The sequence below is a fragment of the Eutrema salsugineum genome, unplaced genomic scaffold, assembly GCF_000478725.1.
Source record: "Eutrema salsugineum unplaced genomic scaffold, Eutsalg1_0 scaffold_9, whole genome shotgun sequence".
Taxonomy (NCBI): Eukaryota; Viridiplantae; Streptophyta; class Magnoliopsida; order Brassicales; family Brassicaceae; genus Eutrema; species Eutrema salsugineum.
This window is the reverse complement of record NW_006256342.1, coordinates 4,666,907-4,684,597: the sequence shown is the minus strand read 5'-3', so window position 1 is coordinate 4,684,597 and position 17,691 is coordinate 4,666,907. Positions and strand designations below refer to the sequence as shown.

At 38.9% G+C, this 17,691-nt stretch overlaps 5 protein-coding genes across 5 annotated transcripts; 3 read left to right on the top strand and 2 right to left on the bottom strand.

Annotated features, from left to right (window-relative positions):
* Positions 1 to 356: 356 nt before the first annotated feature.
* LOC18008653 (formin-like protein 8) lies at positions 357 to 3,115 on the bottom strand. Its single transcript, XM_006390861.2, has 2 exons — positions 1,887 to 3,115; positions 357 to 1,794 (listed from the first exon to the last, which is right to left on the bottom strand). Exons 1-2 carry the CDS (start codon positions 2,885 to 2,887, stop codon positions 492 to 494), a joined length of 2,304 nt encoding a protein of 767 aa, XP_006390923.1. The 5' UTR covers positions 2,888 to 3,115; the 3' UTR covers positions 357 to 491.
* A 2,923-nt stretch (positions 3,116 to 6,038) lies between these two features.
* Positions 6,039 to 9,091, top strand: LOC18008136 (zinc finger MYND domain-containing protein 15). The gene is made up of 11 exons (XM_006390860.2): positions 6,039 to 6,174; positions 6,431 to 6,544; positions 6,644 to 6,762; positions 6,849 to 6,898; positions 6,976 to 7,076; positions 7,174 to 7,261; positions 7,483 to 7,591; positions 7,746 to 7,917; positions 8,045 to 8,119; positions 8,241 to 8,354; positions 8,758 to 9,091. Exons 1-11 carry the CDS (start codon positions 6,073 to 6,075, stop codon positions 8,848 to 8,850), a joined length of 1,137 nt encoding a protein of 378 aa, XP_006390922.1. The 5' UTR covers positions 6,039 to 6,072; the 3' UTR covers positions 8,851 to 9,091.
* A 269-nt stretch (positions 9,092 to 9,360) lies between these two features.
* LOC18008917 lies at positions 9,361 to 12,014 on the top strand. The gene is made up of 7 exons (XM_006390859.2): positions 9,361 to 9,943; positions 10,152 to 10,292; positions 10,371 to 10,736; positions 10,808 to 11,050; positions 11,130 to 11,222; positions 11,301 to 11,501; positions 11,594 to 12,014. The coding sequence occupies exons 1-7, from the start codon at positions 9,611 to 9,613 to the stop codon at positions 11,804 to 11,806; spliced, it is 1,590 nt and encodes a 529-aa protein (XP_006390921.1). The 5' UTR covers positions 9,361 to 9,610; the 3' UTR covers positions 11,807 to 12,014.
* A 289-nt stretch (positions 12,015 to 12,303) lies between these two features.
* Positions 12,304 to 13,836, bottom strand: LOC18008120. The gene is made up of 3 exons (XM_006390858.2): positions 13,219 to 13,836; positions 12,501 to 13,073; positions 12,304 to 12,399 (listed from the first exon to the last, which is right to left on the bottom strand). Exons 1-3 carry the CDS (start codon positions 13,834 to 13,836, stop codon positions 12,304 to 12,306), a joined length of 1,287 nt encoding a protein of 428 aa, XP_006390920.2.
* A 1,699-nt stretch (positions 13,837 to 15,535) lies between these two features.
* LOC18008123 (metalloendoproteinase 2-MMP) lies at positions 15,536 to 17,089 on the top strand. Its single transcript, XM_006390857.2, has one exon. It carries the CDS (start codon positions 15,735 to 15,737, stop codon positions 16,884 to 16,886), a length of 1,152 nt encoding a protein of 383 aa, XP_006390919.1. The 5' UTR covers positions 15,536 to 15,734; the 3' UTR covers positions 16,887 to 17,089.
* Positions 17,090 to 17,691: the final 602 nt, after the last annotated feature.

The window sequence follows — 17,691 nt, the reverse complement described above, 5'->3', positions numbered from 1 at the left end:
CTTTCTATTAAAAGCCATGAAAGATATTCACACTTAGGTTTTGTTCATATCCAAAATCAACTCCTACTTCCCTTAAAGCTCTGCCTTTTGTTACCCACTTAACTAATACCAAAAAAAGATATTCACACACACTATTATTATGCATTTGTTCATATCCAAAATCAACTCCTACTTCCTCTAAGGATCTGCTTCTTTTTTTAATCCAAAAAGAGAAAATTCAGAAATAAAGATGGACAAAGGATAAGTTCACAAAGAGCAACAAAGAAAAAAAAAATAGATAAGCTTACTAGTTACTAGATAAGCAACAAAGAGCTATGTTTAGTGAAATGTATATATACTCTAGTGACTCAGTGTGGTTAAAGAAGACGTGTTCATAAACATGGAAACGTCATAAACCAAAATTCTTTATCATACTATCAACATTTCAACAAAAAATCAATACGCAATGATTCTACTATCTACAAATAACAAAATCTTGACTATCTCACATATCAGAAATCAGAATCCGATCCACCTGAATCACTCCTAGTTCTGTCCGACATGAAATTAGGAGGCAAAACCGGGAATTTCACAGTAGTTCTCTGCGAAGAAGGCGACCCCGAACTCACTATCTTCCTCCTCTGCAGGTTCCTCATAATATCTAAGCATACTTTATCAACCATGGCGAGAAAATCTCTCACAATAACAAAAAGATGAAGAGGATTCTTTCCCTTCACAATACCTCCTGCTTGATAATACTCTGTTGTCCGCTTCACAAGCTCCATTACTTTCCTCTCTTCTTCTCTCGCCATTTTCACTTCTTCTTCTACTGAATCAAGAAACGCCATCATCTTCTTCACAAACCTCCCTCCTTCTTCTCCTCCTCCTACTTCACACTCTGCGATCACAACTCTCGCGTCTTTTGCTCTAGCAGCAAGAGCCGAGCAAGTTGCAACAACCGTGTCGTAGTCTACACAAGCAGCTTTCTTCACATTTGAAAACTCAGAGCTTAATCCTCCAACAACTGGTAAACCAAGCTTCAAGAACTCTTTCTCTTGCTCTTCTGTAGACATGGCTTGAGGAGTGTTGTTACTACCTCCATTGTTGTTACTGCTGCTTCGTGTTAAGCTATTGCTTCTTCTGTTCAAAACGCAGCGTTTTCCTTCCGACCTAACCACTTCCTCCACCACAAAGTTAAGCAGAGTCGTCTTCCCATCAACGCTTTTAACGTCCGAGAGTTTCAAAAGCGCGGTTAGATTAAACGCCTGTGCGTTTCCTCTCGCGGTTCCTGCGTTCATTCTATTACCAGCTTTGAGAATCGCCTCCAGAAGCTTCACGAACAAACCGCGAGATCTAAGCTCTTTGCACGCTGAATCCAGCGTTTGGAGAGATTTGCTGTGGTGAGCGATCTCAGGATAGTAATTTGCCCTGAAGAGAAACGCGTTTAGCCGTGTGAACGCGGTTGGCACTGCTTTGAGGAGGTGAAATAGAAACGATTCGGCGTCGGCGAGTTTTGCGGTGTCACCGTCGAATTCGAGAATCGCTAATTGTTCTTCTTTCGTCGGAGCTATTCTCGCTAGCCTCTCGAGTGTGTCAGGCACGAAATCGTGTCCTTCAATGAGTGCTTCCACAAGCTCTTCGCGTGTCATGCCTAGGGATTTGATCACGATCGCTGTGTTCTGTGATTTTCTCGGATCGAGGATAAAGATTTGCGTCGGCGAGGTTGATTTAGGGTTTTTATCGTCGCCGTGGTCTGGAGATTTCTTCCCGACAGCGACGTATCCGAAGAGAGCTTCCATAAGTTCGCCGTCAAAGCTGAGAAGAAACGAGTTTGAATAAATTAGAGATTTTGATTTTGAATTGGACTTAAAAATCGTAACTTTGACATCGATTTAGAGTTTATATACCTGAATGAGCCACGATCGATTTTGTCCCAAACCATGGAATGATCAGAATCTGGGTTTACTTTATCCCAATGTAGAGGCTTTAGCTTCACCTGACCGTTTCCACTTGATCCTCTCGGCGCAGGCGGTGGTCTCGACGTCGATGATGATAAAGCCGCCGCCTTTTTCAACGGTGGAGGCGGTGGTGAAGGACCCTTCTTAGGCGGCGGAGGAGGAGGAGCTGCTGCACTCAATTTCACCGGAACTGGCGGAGGTGGTGGTGGCGGTGGCGGTGGCGGTGGTGGTGGAGGCGGCTGAGATTTAGTATCGGATTCAAAGGAATCGTTGTGGATTACACTGTGAGAGGTCGATGATCTTCCTCGTAGAAGAGGAATCTCTGTTATGGGCTCCGATTTCTTCTTGTTTTTGTAATAAATCACTTCTTTCTCTTGACTACCACCGTCTTCTCCGACGATGATCTCCTTTCGGAAACTTCCACTTTTTCTCTGCCTCTGGCTCTGCAGATTTCTCCAATACAGCACATCGAGGCCGTTCTCGTCAAGGATCAGACCTTTCACGTTACCTCCAAACCGCGTGAAACCTTCTCGAGCCAAAATAGCCGTCTCCGTCGTCGCCGGAGGAGGAGGAGGAATCCGATATAAAGTGTTCTCGACGCCGACTCTGTTTTCTCTCCGTCGCCGCCTCGCGATGACGCATTTCTGGAGGAAGAAGAAGAACACTGCTGCGACAACTATTGTACTTGCTGCCGTTATAAGCACAGCTTTCGTGACCCTTCTTCTCTCCGAGGAAGATGAATCATTCGACGGCGGAGATGGGTTTGTCACCGGCGGGACACGCGGTGGAGGAACAGGGGAGAGCTCGTTGATTGGGAAGAAAGTTTCGATGTTTTGAGGAGAATCGGATTGTGAAAAGGAACGAAAAGGTAAAAAGACGACGCAGAAGAAGAAGAAAATGAGGGTGAGTTGTGGAGAAAACGGCCATGGCTGCTGAAACATGTCAGCCATGAACGATTAGTTCATTTACAGAGAAGATCAAATAAAGAAAAAGGAAAAAAACTTATAGAACGAAAAAGCTTACGTCTTTGTTTAATTTCCCTCAAATTCCAATTCCAGAGAATCTCAGGAACTTTAATGTAAATATTCGATTTTGGTAAGGTTTTTAAAATTTAATTGGGAATTTTTGGGGTTTTGAGGAGTTAGAAGCAGAGAGCAGTTGATCTGTTCTTCAAACCTCATCTTCTCGGGTCTGCTCGTACTTTGTCGATATGACGAGAATACCCTTTCTAGTGGAATCAACGGTAGAGAAAACATGAGGGTGTTATAGTATTTACAGTCCTTTTCGTGTGATGGAGTTTATGGAGCTGGTGCGGTTTGATGTTATTGTTGACTATGTCCAAAAGGAGTGCTTTATGTGTTGAATTGTTTGTTGTCTATTTTTCTGTTTCTAGATTTATTTCGATGTCTCGGAAGTCTACACATCAATGCCAAAACATCTCATTTAGGATACGATTTTCAATGATTAACAAACAGAAAATGAAAAAAAAAAGTAGTGGAAATTTATGTTTTCTATGGCAATTAAATGGATTCACATTTGATTCCTAAAAACAAGGGTTGCAAGTTTTTGGAACTTTGAGAATGACCCTTTTTATTGGTGGAACTCTTTCCCTAGATCAATTCCTTGAGGGAACTAACATTAATGAAAAAAAAACAGAGATTACCGAGTAAAATATTAGTGTTACCTATATTATAAACACTCTATCTTTAACTGAATATTTAATTTCCAATGCAATCTCAATCAGTCAAACAAATAAGGAATGAAATCATCAATGATAGTGGATCACCATTATTAGACAAAAATACAAAAACATTGAAATCAGAAAAAAAAATACAAATACAATTAGATCGCGTATCAAACGAACGTGTAAACAAAATGTATGGTTCCAAAAATAAGACATTCGTTTTAAAAGTAAAAATATCTTGAAATTGTGGCCGGTCACCGGACCTTTAATGTCGAACGCGGTAACACACTCGTCGAAGGAAAGTAGGAAGGCTATCGAAAAGACTGAAGTAACCCTGTTTTCCTAGTCAATTCTACCGGTATAATTTCTCAACTAAACCGTTTACTTCGTTAATGGCTTAATGCTTGCGTGCCTGCTTTAAAGAGAGTCTTCTTTAAAGTCAATCGTCAGAGTCTTGTTTTGTCCCATCTACTCTCCAATTTCGGATGAAGATAATAAACTACTACTATACTTTAAAAAGTTTGGTAACTACTACCTTTTGATCCTCTGTAATTGTTTTGAATAATGTTATGAAAATGTTGTGGTTATATTACTATGAGAGGTTGGCTTTTGTAATTGTTTTTTTTTCCTCAATTGTTTTGAATCGTTTGTTTGGGGAAGAACATGAAGATTTTTTTTCTTTCTCCATAATGTTTTCCTAGTTTTCCTTACATCTTACATAAGACATGAATTTTTGCTTGTATGTTATGAAAAATGGAATGGTAAGTATTTATCATTTCTGTTTTTTTTTTAGTTTCCTTGAATTTCTAGCTTGCAAAATCATATCAGCTTCTCTATATACCATTTTTCGTTGAACAATTTTTCTACCGTGTTATTTTTGCTCTACAAAATTTAAAATTTGTATTATACCAAGTAGTTGAGAAAATCTGAAAAAATCTAAGATATAGATTAACCACTAAAACTTAAAAATATATGAAAATCTTTGTTTTGTATTTTTCGTTCACAATTCTCTTCTTGTCCTTTCCTCTTATATTACATTTTCTCTTTTTATTTTTGTTTTCTTCTTTGTTAACATAATGCATATCTATGTAATGTATAATGTATATTGGACCTCAACAATCAATGGTTTGACTATCAACGAAAAAACGATGTAGATTATAACTTAAGATCACATACTACTCTTTGACAAGTTGATACTACTGTTAAATTTTGAAGTTGGAATTGGATGTATGAGTTATTATCTGTTTTAGGCAAAAAAATCTTCCTTCATTTTATTTCATTAGAACTCCATTGCAAAAATCCCAACATTTTTCATATTCCTGATATTTAGCTAAAAACATATCTGATGTAAGTCAATCATCATCACTACAACTAATATCATAGATTGTCTACGAAAACGGTGAAAACAACAAAACATTTTGGCTTGCACCAATTTTGAACACTTCACTAGATTACAATATAGTCATCAAATGTAGTTCAAGAGGCAATTATATGTGCAATACTAAACAACATAACAATGTGGCCGATTCATTAACTTAGTTTACTTCACACAAAAAAGTGAAAATCCAAAAATGATTACTGTTTGAAATCCAGGCTGACGAAAAATCTGAAAGGTAAATTACAGAAATCTGCAAAAGTCCATGAAGGTGTATTGCTAATCTTATTAACTTAGGGTTATATTCCTGGCCTAAAAATAAGTTTTGGCAACTCCAAATCATACATACAAAGAAAATAACACAGAAGAGAAGTAAAATCAATTTATTCCAAACTCATTTTCAATCACCATTTGTGACCTAAGTTAAGCTGTTGTTAGTAATAAAAGATATGAGTTACAAAGAACTTTCTATGATATTATTATTCCAATATTATGCCAATCTAGAACGAACTATGCTTGAGTAAAATCATTAATCGATATTTTTTTTAAAGCTATGGCTGCACAAGCCAAAAATGGCTTATTGTCGGAAAAATCAAATGACATGTTTTTTCTTGGTCTTCTATTTCTCTGCTTCATGTGTTTATGACAGTACGTTGCTGCTTTCTCATGGAATACGTAGCCATTTCTCTTGATGAATGATCGTAGTATATTTGGTTTCTTTTTTTTCCTTGGTTCACAAGACACTATAAATTACCAAACCATTAGTAAGCCAAACCAATCTAACCATCTACAATCATCGGATATGTCATTATATTTTCTAACAACTCAACAAATGGCAAATACATAAATAATATAAGGAATCTATACTATACAACAAAGTCAGTGTTTATCATAATATTTCATTCACAGTTTTTTGTTGGCTAAACTTTAGATGAATTAACTAAGGCCCAAGTAATCAACGAGAAATGGGCCATAGGAGTGGAAGAAAATGGGCCTTTTAAGTTAGTGTTCACAAGTTTCTTTGATACTTGTCGTCCCGGGAAGGAACGGCGGTTTTCATTGGTCGCCGACGGCCGATGGAGTGTGCTGCACGGGGATTCGGGACGCGTTGTGTTGGCCCACCGGCGCGAAGGTGTGGCCAGTGTGGCGCTGTGGCGTATTGCTCCGTCTCTCATCAGGTTTCTTTATCTGACCCTTCTTCCTCGACCTAATCGGTTTATTCGCTCGCTTATGTATCTAACCGCTCCTCGAGCATTTTAGATTCTGGAATTTGGTGATTTGATCACTTTGTAGCTTGGTAGATAAATTTACTAGTATAACCATGGAATTCATGAAAGTTTCCTCTAAAAACCTTTCCTGTTGCTATTGTGATTGTGTTGAGGAAGTGTTATGGCACAGCTAAATTGGACTCCTTGTTTGGAATTTTGGTTGCAGACTTCTCATTGGAGATATCACAAAGAAGAATGTGAGAGACTAGAAGAGCAAATGCGTCGTGTTGATCTGTTAAACGATTTTCCATTTACATTTACAGAAGAAGCTACAGTCCAGGTTTATTTGATAACTTTGCATGATAGGGGAGGACTATAATGCCTTTAGTTCATGCAAACTCAGCTCAATTTTTATTTTTTGGGGTTTATTCGTTCTCAGGTTAGTCAAAAGCAGCAGAGCAGGTGCTCGTTTCTCAGCAGAAGGGACTTACATCATGTTGGAATGTGGATGTATGAGTGCAACTGTGGAGCCTCTGCTCAAAATTCGGCTTATGATAGGTTTTAGCGCCTCTCCTTTTCTTTTTATATAAACGTTTTGGTTTGAAGCCATTGTCAATGAGCTAATTGCTATCCTTTTCCTTCAGTTTTAAAAATGAAGGTTGGAATCTGCCAAGCTCTTCTTGTCCATGTCGTGGTACGGTTCACTTACTTCTGTGTTTGTGATTTACTGAACGAGTGGTTCCTATAGAATTCTGATTTGGGATCACACAGGCCCTATATCTCCAGTCTTAAGCCAGCTATGTAGTTGGACGGATTATTACGAGTGGAGAAAGATACCTCTAGATTCTCCTGTAGCTCTACTTCTCCACTGGGTAACATTTCTTGTGATGATCAATGTGATTGCTACTATAACTAGAATGCTTAAGGTTTTCTATATATTGACTCGTAGAGCTTTTGATGTTATTTCAGACACTTACGATATATCATGCAATTCAAGCCGTTGGGATGGAAAATTTGACTCCCCAAATAAGTAATGAACTTCGTATACATTATCTTGGTATGTATCATTCTGCAACTCTTCTTCTTTTTAAAAAACTGTATTCTCTTTGAAGTTCCTATCTTGTTTCTCGTTTTTGTTAATCGCCTCCACGTCCTTAATCTTAGTGTAGTACCATAATATTGGCATATGGAAATTATGTAAGTGTTTCAAAAGATGAACCAAAGCCACAATGGTGTAAATTCTGATACATCATTTGCTAATAGTTTGAGCTTCTGAAGGGCCTCAGAAAGAGCTTGGCCAACTTGGTGTCTTTGCTGAGCTGCATTCTCTCTTCCCTGGTCTGCGCATTCGTGTAGAACTGGTTGGACCTGACGTTCCACAACATATGTGAGTCCTGCATTCCTCAATCTCCACAATTTAATTTGATAGTTTTGTATAAAACTTTTATATTTTAGCTGGGAAAGTAAATTACATCACCAAGATATGTATGTACTGGCATTTTTCTGATGGATCGTTCTCTATTTGTTCGCTCCGTGAACAGGGATGGAGAGATGATCTCCCTTTGCGGATATTCCCCTTGCATGGAAAAAGAATGTGAATGTAAATATTCAAGCAAAATTCTCATTCCTGGTAACGAATCAGCCCGGTCTTCAGCTGTGTCGTTACAGCTCCATAGAGGGTTTTACCATGATCGTTACAGTGACATAGCTAAGGTAACTTTCTATTTGTCTAGGACCGAAACAGTAATTTACTATACTGTTTATATCCAATTTCCTGGGCCTTGAATTGCTGGATCCAGAAAACTGTTTTGATTTCTGATTGACAATCTTGTCTGAGCAGAATTCACCTCCTCCTCACATAGTGATTGCTCCAAACGCTGGCATTGCAGCATATCCGAGCTGGTTGCCGACTATTGTACGTCTTTTCCAGTTACTGATAATCATATTCAATATCTCCTACGAACGTCCCTTTAGCAATTATACAGAGAGCGCATAATTTTTTATTCACTCATGTCATGTGTGTGAAAAAACTTCAGGAACTGATAAAAGAGATCAAAGTCCGAGCGGTATTTTCTGATTACTGTGAAGAAGCTTGTCATCTTGCGGCTTGTTGCATTAAAACCATCACAGGACAATCTCTATCATTACCTGTAAGTCTACATTTTAGGTTTATTTTCCTATTTAACTTTATCAAGTCTATGTTTTTGTTGTGTGGCTGGTGTCAAACTAGTAGAAAATGGGGATAAATATGTTGGGATAGTACGTAACAAGATGAGGGGGTGAATATGATTTCCTGCATATGTTCAGGCTTGTGTCTCATCAAAACTGTATTAAGTGAGCTGAGAGTCGACACATATACCATATAATGAAGTGAATGAGGACAAAACATATGTTTTCCTATCTTACGAACTGCTTTGGAGCCACGTACACTACTGTCCAGTTCTCCAATCAACCTTTATTGGATATCGATTTATGTTTTTGCATAAAATTTATATTTTTGCTTATAAAACCAAATTTGTTATATTTTTTAGAATAATGTATCTTGGAATGCAGATTAAGTTGAATCCATTCAGACAGCCAATGGCGGTGGAGGAGAGTCCTCTGTTTATCCCTTGCTACTCAAACTGCTTCATCTTCGCAATCTGAACTCTCCCAAGATTATTGATCATCTCAGTGGTTGGGCGTTGTGGTATGGACCAGATCGGTCTATGGACTGACATTTTCGCAGGAAACGATTTGTATGTATATAATGAATGTGAAAAATATCACATCAGTTGGTTTTGGTTGTTGTAGTTATTTATGTGGATATGGACCAGCATCTGCATACCATCATTGTTTTCATTTAATTCTTAGGTGAATTCCCATCATGTAATGTTTCTAGTGAAAATTATGCAATTATTTTTTCACTAGATGTGTCATATGTTAAAAGGAAATAATGTAAACACGCAAGTTCGAAGAAAATGAAAACGGAACTTTCGTCGTATACTGGAGAAGACAACCAAAGATAAACACGAAACTATTCCAGTTAAATGAAGCAATTGAACATGAGCACCGAACTAAACCGGCCCTGATCGTAGAACCGGTTATGGAGATTCGACGAGCCAAGTCGACGTGGAAGATGGAAGCAAAGCAAAGAATCTTCAAAACTGTTTCTAAGAAAAGTCGCCAGTTAAGTCTATTTCTCCATCATCCCAATTCATCTTTTATCTTTTAAATCTCCCCAAAGTCCAATTTCCCAAAAAAAATAATCAGAAACAGAGAGAAGAGAGAGAAATCCCAATGGATCATCTTCAATCTTGACAGCACGAGAAACCCTCTTCCCCAAAAATACCCAAAGTTCTAGGACCAAAGTTTTCAAAATCACTAATTGAAAATTCCCGCAAAGTAATCGGAGCGATCCGATCGAATGTCTCAGAACCCTCCACCTCTGACTCGGACGCTCCTCTTGCTCCTATGTCTTCTAGGTTTAGGCTTTTGCGTTGACCTGGGTCAATCCCTGAAGGTCCCGTTCAGCGTCAACGATGTTCTTCCGATGCTGCCTCGCCAAGTGTCGTGGCCCGTTTTGAACAGCTTCCACAGCGCCGTGGATTTGTTGCCTGTTTTTATCGGGTCCGTTACTCCGAATAACGCGTCTCTTGAGTGGAAAGGTGCTTGCTTTCATGGCAACGAGGCTCGTCTCGATATCACCGGTAGCGATCGCGATGAACCTGGGCTTGGAGGTGGCGTTCTCCATCTCAAGGTTCGTAACTATCTGTTTCTAAGGTTTTGATTTTCTCAAATCTCTCCTTGTTAAGCTTCGAAAAAACGATGATTTATCTTCTACTGAATACACGTGACTATGTGAAGTTGATTGAAATTGAAAACCTGGGAAATCTTTTGAGCTGCTTGCTGCTAAAATTTTCAAATTTATGGTCGAAATTGAGTTGGTTATGGGAAATTTTTTGCAGACATCAGAGGCACATAGCTTGACCTGCATGGACATATATGTCTTTGCAACGCCGTACAGGATCACCTGGGACTACTATTTCTCTGCCCGAGATCATACGTTGAACTTTGATTCCTGGGAAGAGAAAGCTGAACTGGAATATGTAAGTTTTGATTAGTTTTTCTTCTTGTAAGTCTCAAGAGGCTGTTGATGATTTATTATGTGAATTTTCGATGAGTAGGTGAAGGAGCATGGAGTTTCAGTGTTTCTAATGCCATCAGGGATGCTTGGGACGTTGCTTTCCTTGATAGATGTGTTGCCACTTTTCTCCAACACTGCTTGGGGACAGAATGCGAATTTGGCTTTCTTGACGAAACATATGGGCGCTACGTTTGAGAAAAGACCTCAACCTTGGCGGTCCACAATCAATCCAGAAGATGTGCATTCTGGCGATTTCTTGGCTGTGTCAAAGATTAGAGGTAGGTGGGGAGGGTTTGAGACGTTGGAGAAATGGGTGACTGGGGCTTTTGCTGGTCATACTGCTGTTTGTTTGAAGGATGATTTGGGGAATCTTTGGGTTGGTGAATCAGGACATGAGAACGAGAAGGTAAGACATTTGTTTGGAGGAAATAGAGGTTTTACAATAGAGATTTTACTCTCTTTTTTTGTTTCTCACAGGGTGAAGAAATCATTGTTGTGATTCCTTGGGATGAATGGTGGGATTTGACATTGAAGGATAATTCAAATCCTCAAATAGCTTTGCTACCTCTACATCCTGATATCCGAGCAAAGTTCAACAATACTGCTGCGTGGGAATATGCACGAAGCATGTTAGGCAAACCGTATGGATATCACAACATGATTTTCAGCTGGATTGATACTCTTGCCGATAACTACCCACCTCCCCTTGATGCTCACTTGGTACTTCTTAACCTCTGTTTTCCTTTAAAGATCCATCATCATGGTGATAAACAAGTGACATGTGGACTGGACTTTCCAGGTTATTTCTGTCATGTCTATGTGGACTCGTGTACAACCATCATATGCCGCAAATATGTGGAACGAGGCACTCAATAAACGACTTGGTACTGAGGTAAACTATATACGTTCTTCTTTAAGAAACTGTTTATCCTGGTCTTCTGAATAGAGCTAACAAGTCTTTTTATTACAGGATCTGGATTTGTATGGGATTCTTGAAGAAACAGCGAGGCGTGGAATGTCGTTTGATGAACTGCTCACCATCCCTGAACAGGATGAGTGGGTTTATAGCGACGGGAAATCAACAACCTGCGTTGCTTTCATTCTTGCTATGTACAAAGCCGCTGGTGTATTTGGCCCTCTCGCTGATCACATTCAAGTCACTGAATTCACTGTGTGTTTTTTTTTTTTTTCAATACTCAAGTCTTTATCCTTGTTTTCCATTTAACATTACTCTTAAGCGGTTTTTTGGTTCTCTTTTTTCAGATTCGAGATGCGTACACACTGAGGTTGTTTGAAGAAAACCAGACGCGCTTACCGAGTTGGTGTAACACAGAGGAAGGGAAGCTTGAGTTCTGTCAGATTCTGGGTGAATACAGAATGGAGTTGCCTGGTTATAACACCATTCAACCATATGCTAACATGAACGAGAATTGCCCTTCTTTGCCTCCTGATTATGAGAGGCCTTCTAAGTGTTAGGAAAAAAAAAAATTAGCTAGCATGTTTGTCTCTCTCTCTCTCTCTCTCTCTCTCTCTCTCTTTCTCTGTTTGTTGTTTGTCTACTTTTGCTTTATTTATTAAGTTTTACCCTTTTTAGTTATGTAGGGGAAGAAAACCACGTTTGAGAACAATCTTGATGTGAATATATGAATGAAGTGTTATCAAATCCAATGTTGGCTTAACTATACCTTGGTGGTTTTGGTTTTCAACAGTAAATTATCTAGTCTCAGTGGGTGTTTGGTTCTTGTGTTTCGCTAGATGCCTAAAGTTTAATAATAAAGAGTAAAAGAAAATGCACCATGATTCATATGAGTATTCTCAAAACAATGAAACGAAATGCATAGAGAAAGAAGAGCATCAAGCCCAAACAAAAATCCTGAAAGCCTTGAAAGAACAGAGAAAGTGAAACTAGAAATAATTGTTGCAGAATCTGAAACCAGAAGGGATGATCCTCGGACACAGTTCTTGAATGGAGTTTAAGTTTCTTGCTTTGGTTTCTTCACGAGCAAGCTTGAGAGACCATTGGTCAATGCAGAGGAGGATATTAAGGAAGCTCTAAGAATGCTAATGAGCTGCAATAGAAGAAATATGAAGAAACATTAAACACACTGAGGCAAGATGGATCATATACCAAAGAACATAAAACTAAAAGAAGGAAATATGACAATCATACCTCTGCTTTGGAAATGCTAATCTGATACTCCTCGAGATCACTGATGTCTACCTGCATCTTCTTCAACAAGCCAATGGTTGAAGATGAACTCATCGGAGTTATAATAAGATCATTTGACACAACAAACTTTGTCTTTTTCTGCATAAACCCAGTCCCACATATTGAATAAGATTTGCGAAGGTGATCAAGAAGATTGTTGTTACTGCAAATATAATAATCAGGAAGATGCCAGCTTTTGGAAGCTCCTCCTCTACACGGACTTCTACACAAATTTCCAACACATCCCAAAATGGTATTGTCATTAGACAATGAGCAAGCCAACTCAAGAGGGAGAACCAGAAAGCTGAGAAGAGAGTCAAGTAAGTCTTCATTGCACTCGGCATAAAGAACCTCCCTGTCAAGCTTTCTAACAAATACTTTCACAGAACACGCTCTGGCTGCATCTACTACATCCCCACTTTTTAGCGCAGGTGGAGACAACATTTTATGCATCCTTGTCGTGCAATGTTTTCTGAGGAATGCGCATGTCAAGGGAACTTCTGAAGTGAATAAACATCCCAGTAGAGTCAGAACCTAAATTCAGAGAAGGTTATATATTAAGAGCTATACGTGCGATGCAATGAGAGAGAAAGAGAGAAAGAGAGAAAGAGAGAGAAAGAGAGAAAGAAAGAGAGAGAGAGAGAGAGAGAGAATAAAAAAGCAAAAAGCCAATACGTACCTCTTCGTACCCTACATCAAGTAGGACTTCCCGTAGACCACTATATCCAGTATACCCTAGATCATTAAGAACTTTCATGATAACACCAATAGAGTTCTCTGACACTTTCAAATCATCAGTGACAATGAATGAGGATCGGCAATTTACAAATACTCCATATGCATTACATGGAATCACGTCTGGAGAACAATTTTGATTGCTCATCAAACATCCACAAGTACATCTTGTGGTGTTAAAATTGCTGTATGCCCTGCTGCTGCATGTATAGCGTGGGCACGTAAACATCTTGTTGGGATCAGCATGACTCATGTTCAGCTTGAGATTTCTGCAATGGAACTCCTTATTACTGATCGGATGCAGCAACATACTCTTCCAAGCGTTGGTCTCAAAATGATCGTTTCCCATATCCGCAACACTTCTGTGAAGGTTTTTAAAACAACCTAGTACGTCTGTCTTCAGACTTTTATGATTCTCCAGCAATCTAACAATTTTACCCATAGGGAGGGTCAAAAGACTGAAGAGAACATCAACAAAGTCCTGATCAGCCTCAGCGAAAACAACTTTGTTTCTCTTGTCATCGATGAGAACTTTCAAGCTAAACTTTTCACTTTTGGCCATTTGAGTTGAAGGAAAACGAGTAGAAACCAAATGTGGAAGAGATGTAACTGCGACTTTAGGGATAACACTCTTTGATGAGTAACGTGAAGATTTCCCTCGTATATATAGTGAAGAACCCAAAGGTTAGGAATCTCAAGAGGTTTCTTATCAAACAGTAAATGATAATAATTATTCTTGGGAGTCATAAAACTTTGAACTTGGAATACAAATCCCAAAGGAGCGTGATAAAGTGACCATTAGTTAGGGTTAATTATTTATACCTGGTCAAAGAATGAATATCCTCATTTTGCATGCATGTTCAATGAATCTTCATTTGTTCAAACATTTTCCATTCATCTTCTAATTTATTTTTATTCCCATTTGTTGAGATATCGAACTGAGCAAATGAAGAACAACAAGGCTGGCATATTTTGGCAACCATTATTGGTCGAAGATGATCATAATGTATTCTTAAAGCTGAAACCATATAGTTAAAATAGAGGGAAACGAATCTTAGAGCTTGAACTATAATTAAGTGTGACCATACATAGATAACCGTAAGCAGATTTTTACTAATCATTGTCCAAACTGTTATGTTTCTTCTCCATAGTGTTTTCTTTCATGTATAAGAGTTTTCTTTCGTTTCTCCTGGTCTTGAAAGGCTCTAAAGTGGTTTTCAAGTTGTGTTCTGGCCAGTGATGGCCTAGAACCAGAATGAACTCCACTTTCTTTAACCCGTTCAGATTTTGGGTGAATACAGATTGGAGATACCTAGTTATAACTTATAACACCATTCCCAATATGAACGAGAATTTCCTTTCTTTGCCTTCTGATTATGAGAGGCCTTCTAAGTGTTAGGAAAAATGAATCTAACATGTGTGTCTCTCTGTCTTTCTGTTTGTGTTTGTCTATTTTAGTTTATTTATTATTAAGCGTTACCCTTTTAGTTATAAGAAAAGAACACCACGCTTGAAAACGATCTTAATGTGAATATATGATGATGCTTTTATTAAATCGAATGTTTGGCTGCTTAGTGCTTATTCCTCTGCTTTATCTGCTTCTTTGGCGAAATTTTATTGTGTGATTTTATGTTTATCTGTTTTCTGAGTAGCTATTGAGTAGACAATATTTTGTGAGAATGTTGGTTCAATTTATGGTTGAACCAGTAAGTCATTTGAGAGAGCTAATGAGATTGCATAAAGAACTGAGAAAATCCTTGAACACTTGTTAATCTGTGGTAATTTAGTTACATACTCGTACAAAAGGTATGACGTGAAGCCAAGTCAGATGCTGTTACCATTTGTTGAACATAAAAAAAAGATTGTAACATCAGATTTTAGGTGATATAAACTTGTGACGTCTTTAAAACGTGTAAGTCGAACATTCGCTGATGACTTTTCCGACCAAACCAACTCCCACTTTGAAACAAAACAAAAACTAGTTCAACCCCTTTGTTTTGACTTCACTTTCCTTAAAACCGGTTATCTACCATCGGTTAGTGTCCATTTCCTATTAAACCGGATTAAATTCTACCAACCAGGCCGAATTTTCTCTGTGGCAACAATAGTTTTCTCTCTTGATGACCTCTGCGAAGTTTGAACGTGACCAAGACAATAGATGTTTCCATTGGAATCATTCACCATTTCTTAAAATTTATAATACTAAATAGAGGAAAATTGGCAAACACGCAAACGATTCTCAACGACTCCTCACCCGCCAACACAAAACGCAAACGCAGGAGCTGACCTCAAACTCTCTCAATTTATCTTAATTCTTAAATATAAAAACTAGCTTCAAACGGCATTACCTGTTTTTAGCTTTCATTTCTCTGTCTCTACTAAAATCCTAAATATTACATCTCCCAATTCTTTTTTTCTTCTTCGTTTTTTAGGTGGCTTACCTCTAATCCGAAAACGACCATGAGGTTTTGCGTTTTCGGGTTTTTATCGTTTCTCCTTATTATTTCCCCCGTCTCCGCCTGGTTCTTCCCAAACTCCACCGCGATTCCACCGTCTCTCCGTAACACAACACGCGTTTTCTGGGACGCTTTCTCCAAATTCACCGGCTGCCACCACGGCCAAAACGTCGACGGTCTCAACCGCATCAAAAAATACTTCCAGCGTTTTGGTTACATCCCCGAAACGTTTTCCGGAAACTTCACAGACGATTTCGATGACATCCTCAAATCCGCCGTCGAACTCTACCAGAAAAATTTCCGGCTTAACGTCACCGGAGAACTCGACGCGCTAACAATCAAACACATCGTGATCCCTCGTTGCGGCAATCCCGACGTGGTCAACGGAACTTCGTTGATGCACGGCGAGAGAAGAAGAAAGACCTTCGAGGTCAACTTCTCTCCCGGCGGCCGGCGACCGCGTTTTCACTCGGTGAAACGTTACACGCTCTTCCCCGGCGAGCCACGGTGGCCTAGCGACCGTCGTGACCTGACCTACGCGTTCGACCCGAGAAACCCATTAACAGAGGAGGTCAAGAGCGTGTTCTCACGCGCCTTCGGTCGTTGGTCGGAAGTGACGGAGCTGAATTTCACAAAAATCGAGTCTTTCTCCACCGCCGATATCACGATCGGATTCTACACCGGAGATCACGGAGACGGCGAGCCTTTCGACGGCGTTTTGGGAACGCTGGCTCACGCTTTCTCTCCTCCGAGTGGGAAATTTCACCTCGACGCAGACGAGAACTGGGTTGTTTCCGGCGATCTCGATAGTTTCCTCTCCGTTACGGCGGCGGTTGATCTTGAATCGGTGGCGGTTCACGAGATCGGTCATCTTCTCGGTTTAGGACATTCCTCGGTGGAGGAATCGATTATGTATCCGACGATCACGACGGGGAGGCGTAAAGTTGATTTGACGAATGATGACGTGGAAGGAATCCAGTATTTGTACGGTGCGAACCCTAACTTTAACGGCACGTCTCCGCCGTCCACCGCCACTACTCGGCAACGAGATACCTTTGGGTTTGGTGCCGCGTGGAGAATCGACGGTTCATCGAGGTTGACGATTTTCAGTCTATTATTGTCAACCGTCGGATTTTTCTTGTGGTTTTCACCGTAGATAGAAATTATTTTTTTACTTCCTTGATTTATTTAGTTTTGATTTTCTTACCTCAAATCTTGATTCTTTTTTTGTTAAAGGATGGGGATATATATATACACATGTATTCAGACGTTGGTTCTTTTTCCTACAGTTTTTCATTTCACATATACATACTTCTGTATATAAATTCCTTTCTTCGTGTTATACATTTTTTTTTTACTTTTACTTTTCTTTCTTTGATTACATACTTTGGTGATTAGTAGTCAATTAGTTATTAGATTCACGTTGAATTCAGTAAGGTATCGGCCTTATGGAAAATATATCCTTCATTGCGATTACGATTTAGGTGGTGTTGATTGATTTTTTTTTTTTTTTTTTTTTTTGCTAAATATATATGTTGTTGGTTGATTTTTTTGCTAAATATTACCTTTACGGACCATTGCCGTTGTTAGCATTTTAACGATTATGGGAAATGTTTTCCTATGAACTAAACAGACAAAAGGAATCATGCATATTGACATGTCTTTTTTCATTCTAATGACTCTTTAAGGTTTTAAAGCGATTAAATGTTCACATAGATTTTTCAAAATCAACTATAGAACATGCAGGTAATTGCAATATATATTACTTTTGAGATTTTCAAATGTTTTGAAGTTTTGAATGATCTAGTGTACGTAGTTCTGTTTACGTAGTAGCTAATTAAATGAATGGTTACGTTTCTAGCTACATTTGTTAAGCATTCTTCGATAATTTTATGGGTAAATGATCACACTGACAAGTAAAACATGAAAATGACGAAAGCCAGGCCACAACATAACCAAAA

Excerpts from the sequence above, each read along its gene's own strand:
- LOC18008653 (XM_006390861.2), bottom strand. The coding sequence starts at position 2,887 with ATGGCTGACATGTTTCAGCAGCCATGGCCGTTTTCTCCACAACTCACC. Across the intron at positions 1,795-1,886 it reads ATCGATCGTGGCTCATTCAG|CTTTGACGGCGAACTTATGG; the intron begins GTATATAAACTC and ends GTTTCTTCTCAG.
- LOC18008136 (XM_006390860.2), top strand. The coding sequence starts at position 6,073 with ATGGAGTGTGCTGCACGGGGATTCGGGACGCGTTGTGTTGGCCCACCG. Across the intron at positions 6,899-6,975 it reads CTCTTCTTGTCCATGTCGTG|GCCCTATATCTCCAGTCTTA; the intron begins GTACGGTTCACT and ends GGGATCACACAG. Across the intron at positions 7,592-7,745 it reads CCTGACGTTCCACAACATAT|GGATGGAGAGATGATCTCCC; the intron begins GTGAGTCCTGCA and ends CTCCGTGAACAG.
- LOC18008917 (XM_006390859.2), top strand. The coding sequence starts at position 9,611 with ATGTCTCAGAACCCTCCACCTCTGACTCGGACGCTCCTCTTGCTCCTA. Across the intron at positions 10,293-10,370 it reads AGAAAGCTGAACTGGAATAT|GTGAAGGAGCATGGAGTTTC; the intron begins GTAAGTTTTGAT and ends TTCGATGAGTAG. Across the intron at positions 11,502-11,593 it reads TTCAAGTCACTGAATTCACT|ATTCGAGATGCGTACACACT; the intron begins GTGTGTTTTTTT and ends CTCTTTTTTCAG.
- LOC18008120 (XM_006390858.2), bottom strand. The coding sequence starts at position 13,836 with ATGGCCAAAAGTGAAAAGTTTAGCTTGAAAGTTCTCATCGATGACAAG. Across the intron at positions 13,074-13,218 it reads TTGATGTAGGGTACGAAGAG|GTTCTGACTCTACTGGGATG; the intron begins GTACGTATTGGC and ends CTCTGAATTTAG. Across the intron at positions 12,400-12,500 it reads TTAGCATTTCCAAAGCAGAG|CTCATTAGCATTCTTAGAGC; the intron begins GTATGATTGTCA and ends CTTCTATTGCAG.
- LOC18008123 (XM_006390857.2), top strand. The coding sequence starts at position 15,735 with ATGAGGTTTTGCGTTTTCGGGTTTTTATCGTTTCTCCTTATTATTTCC.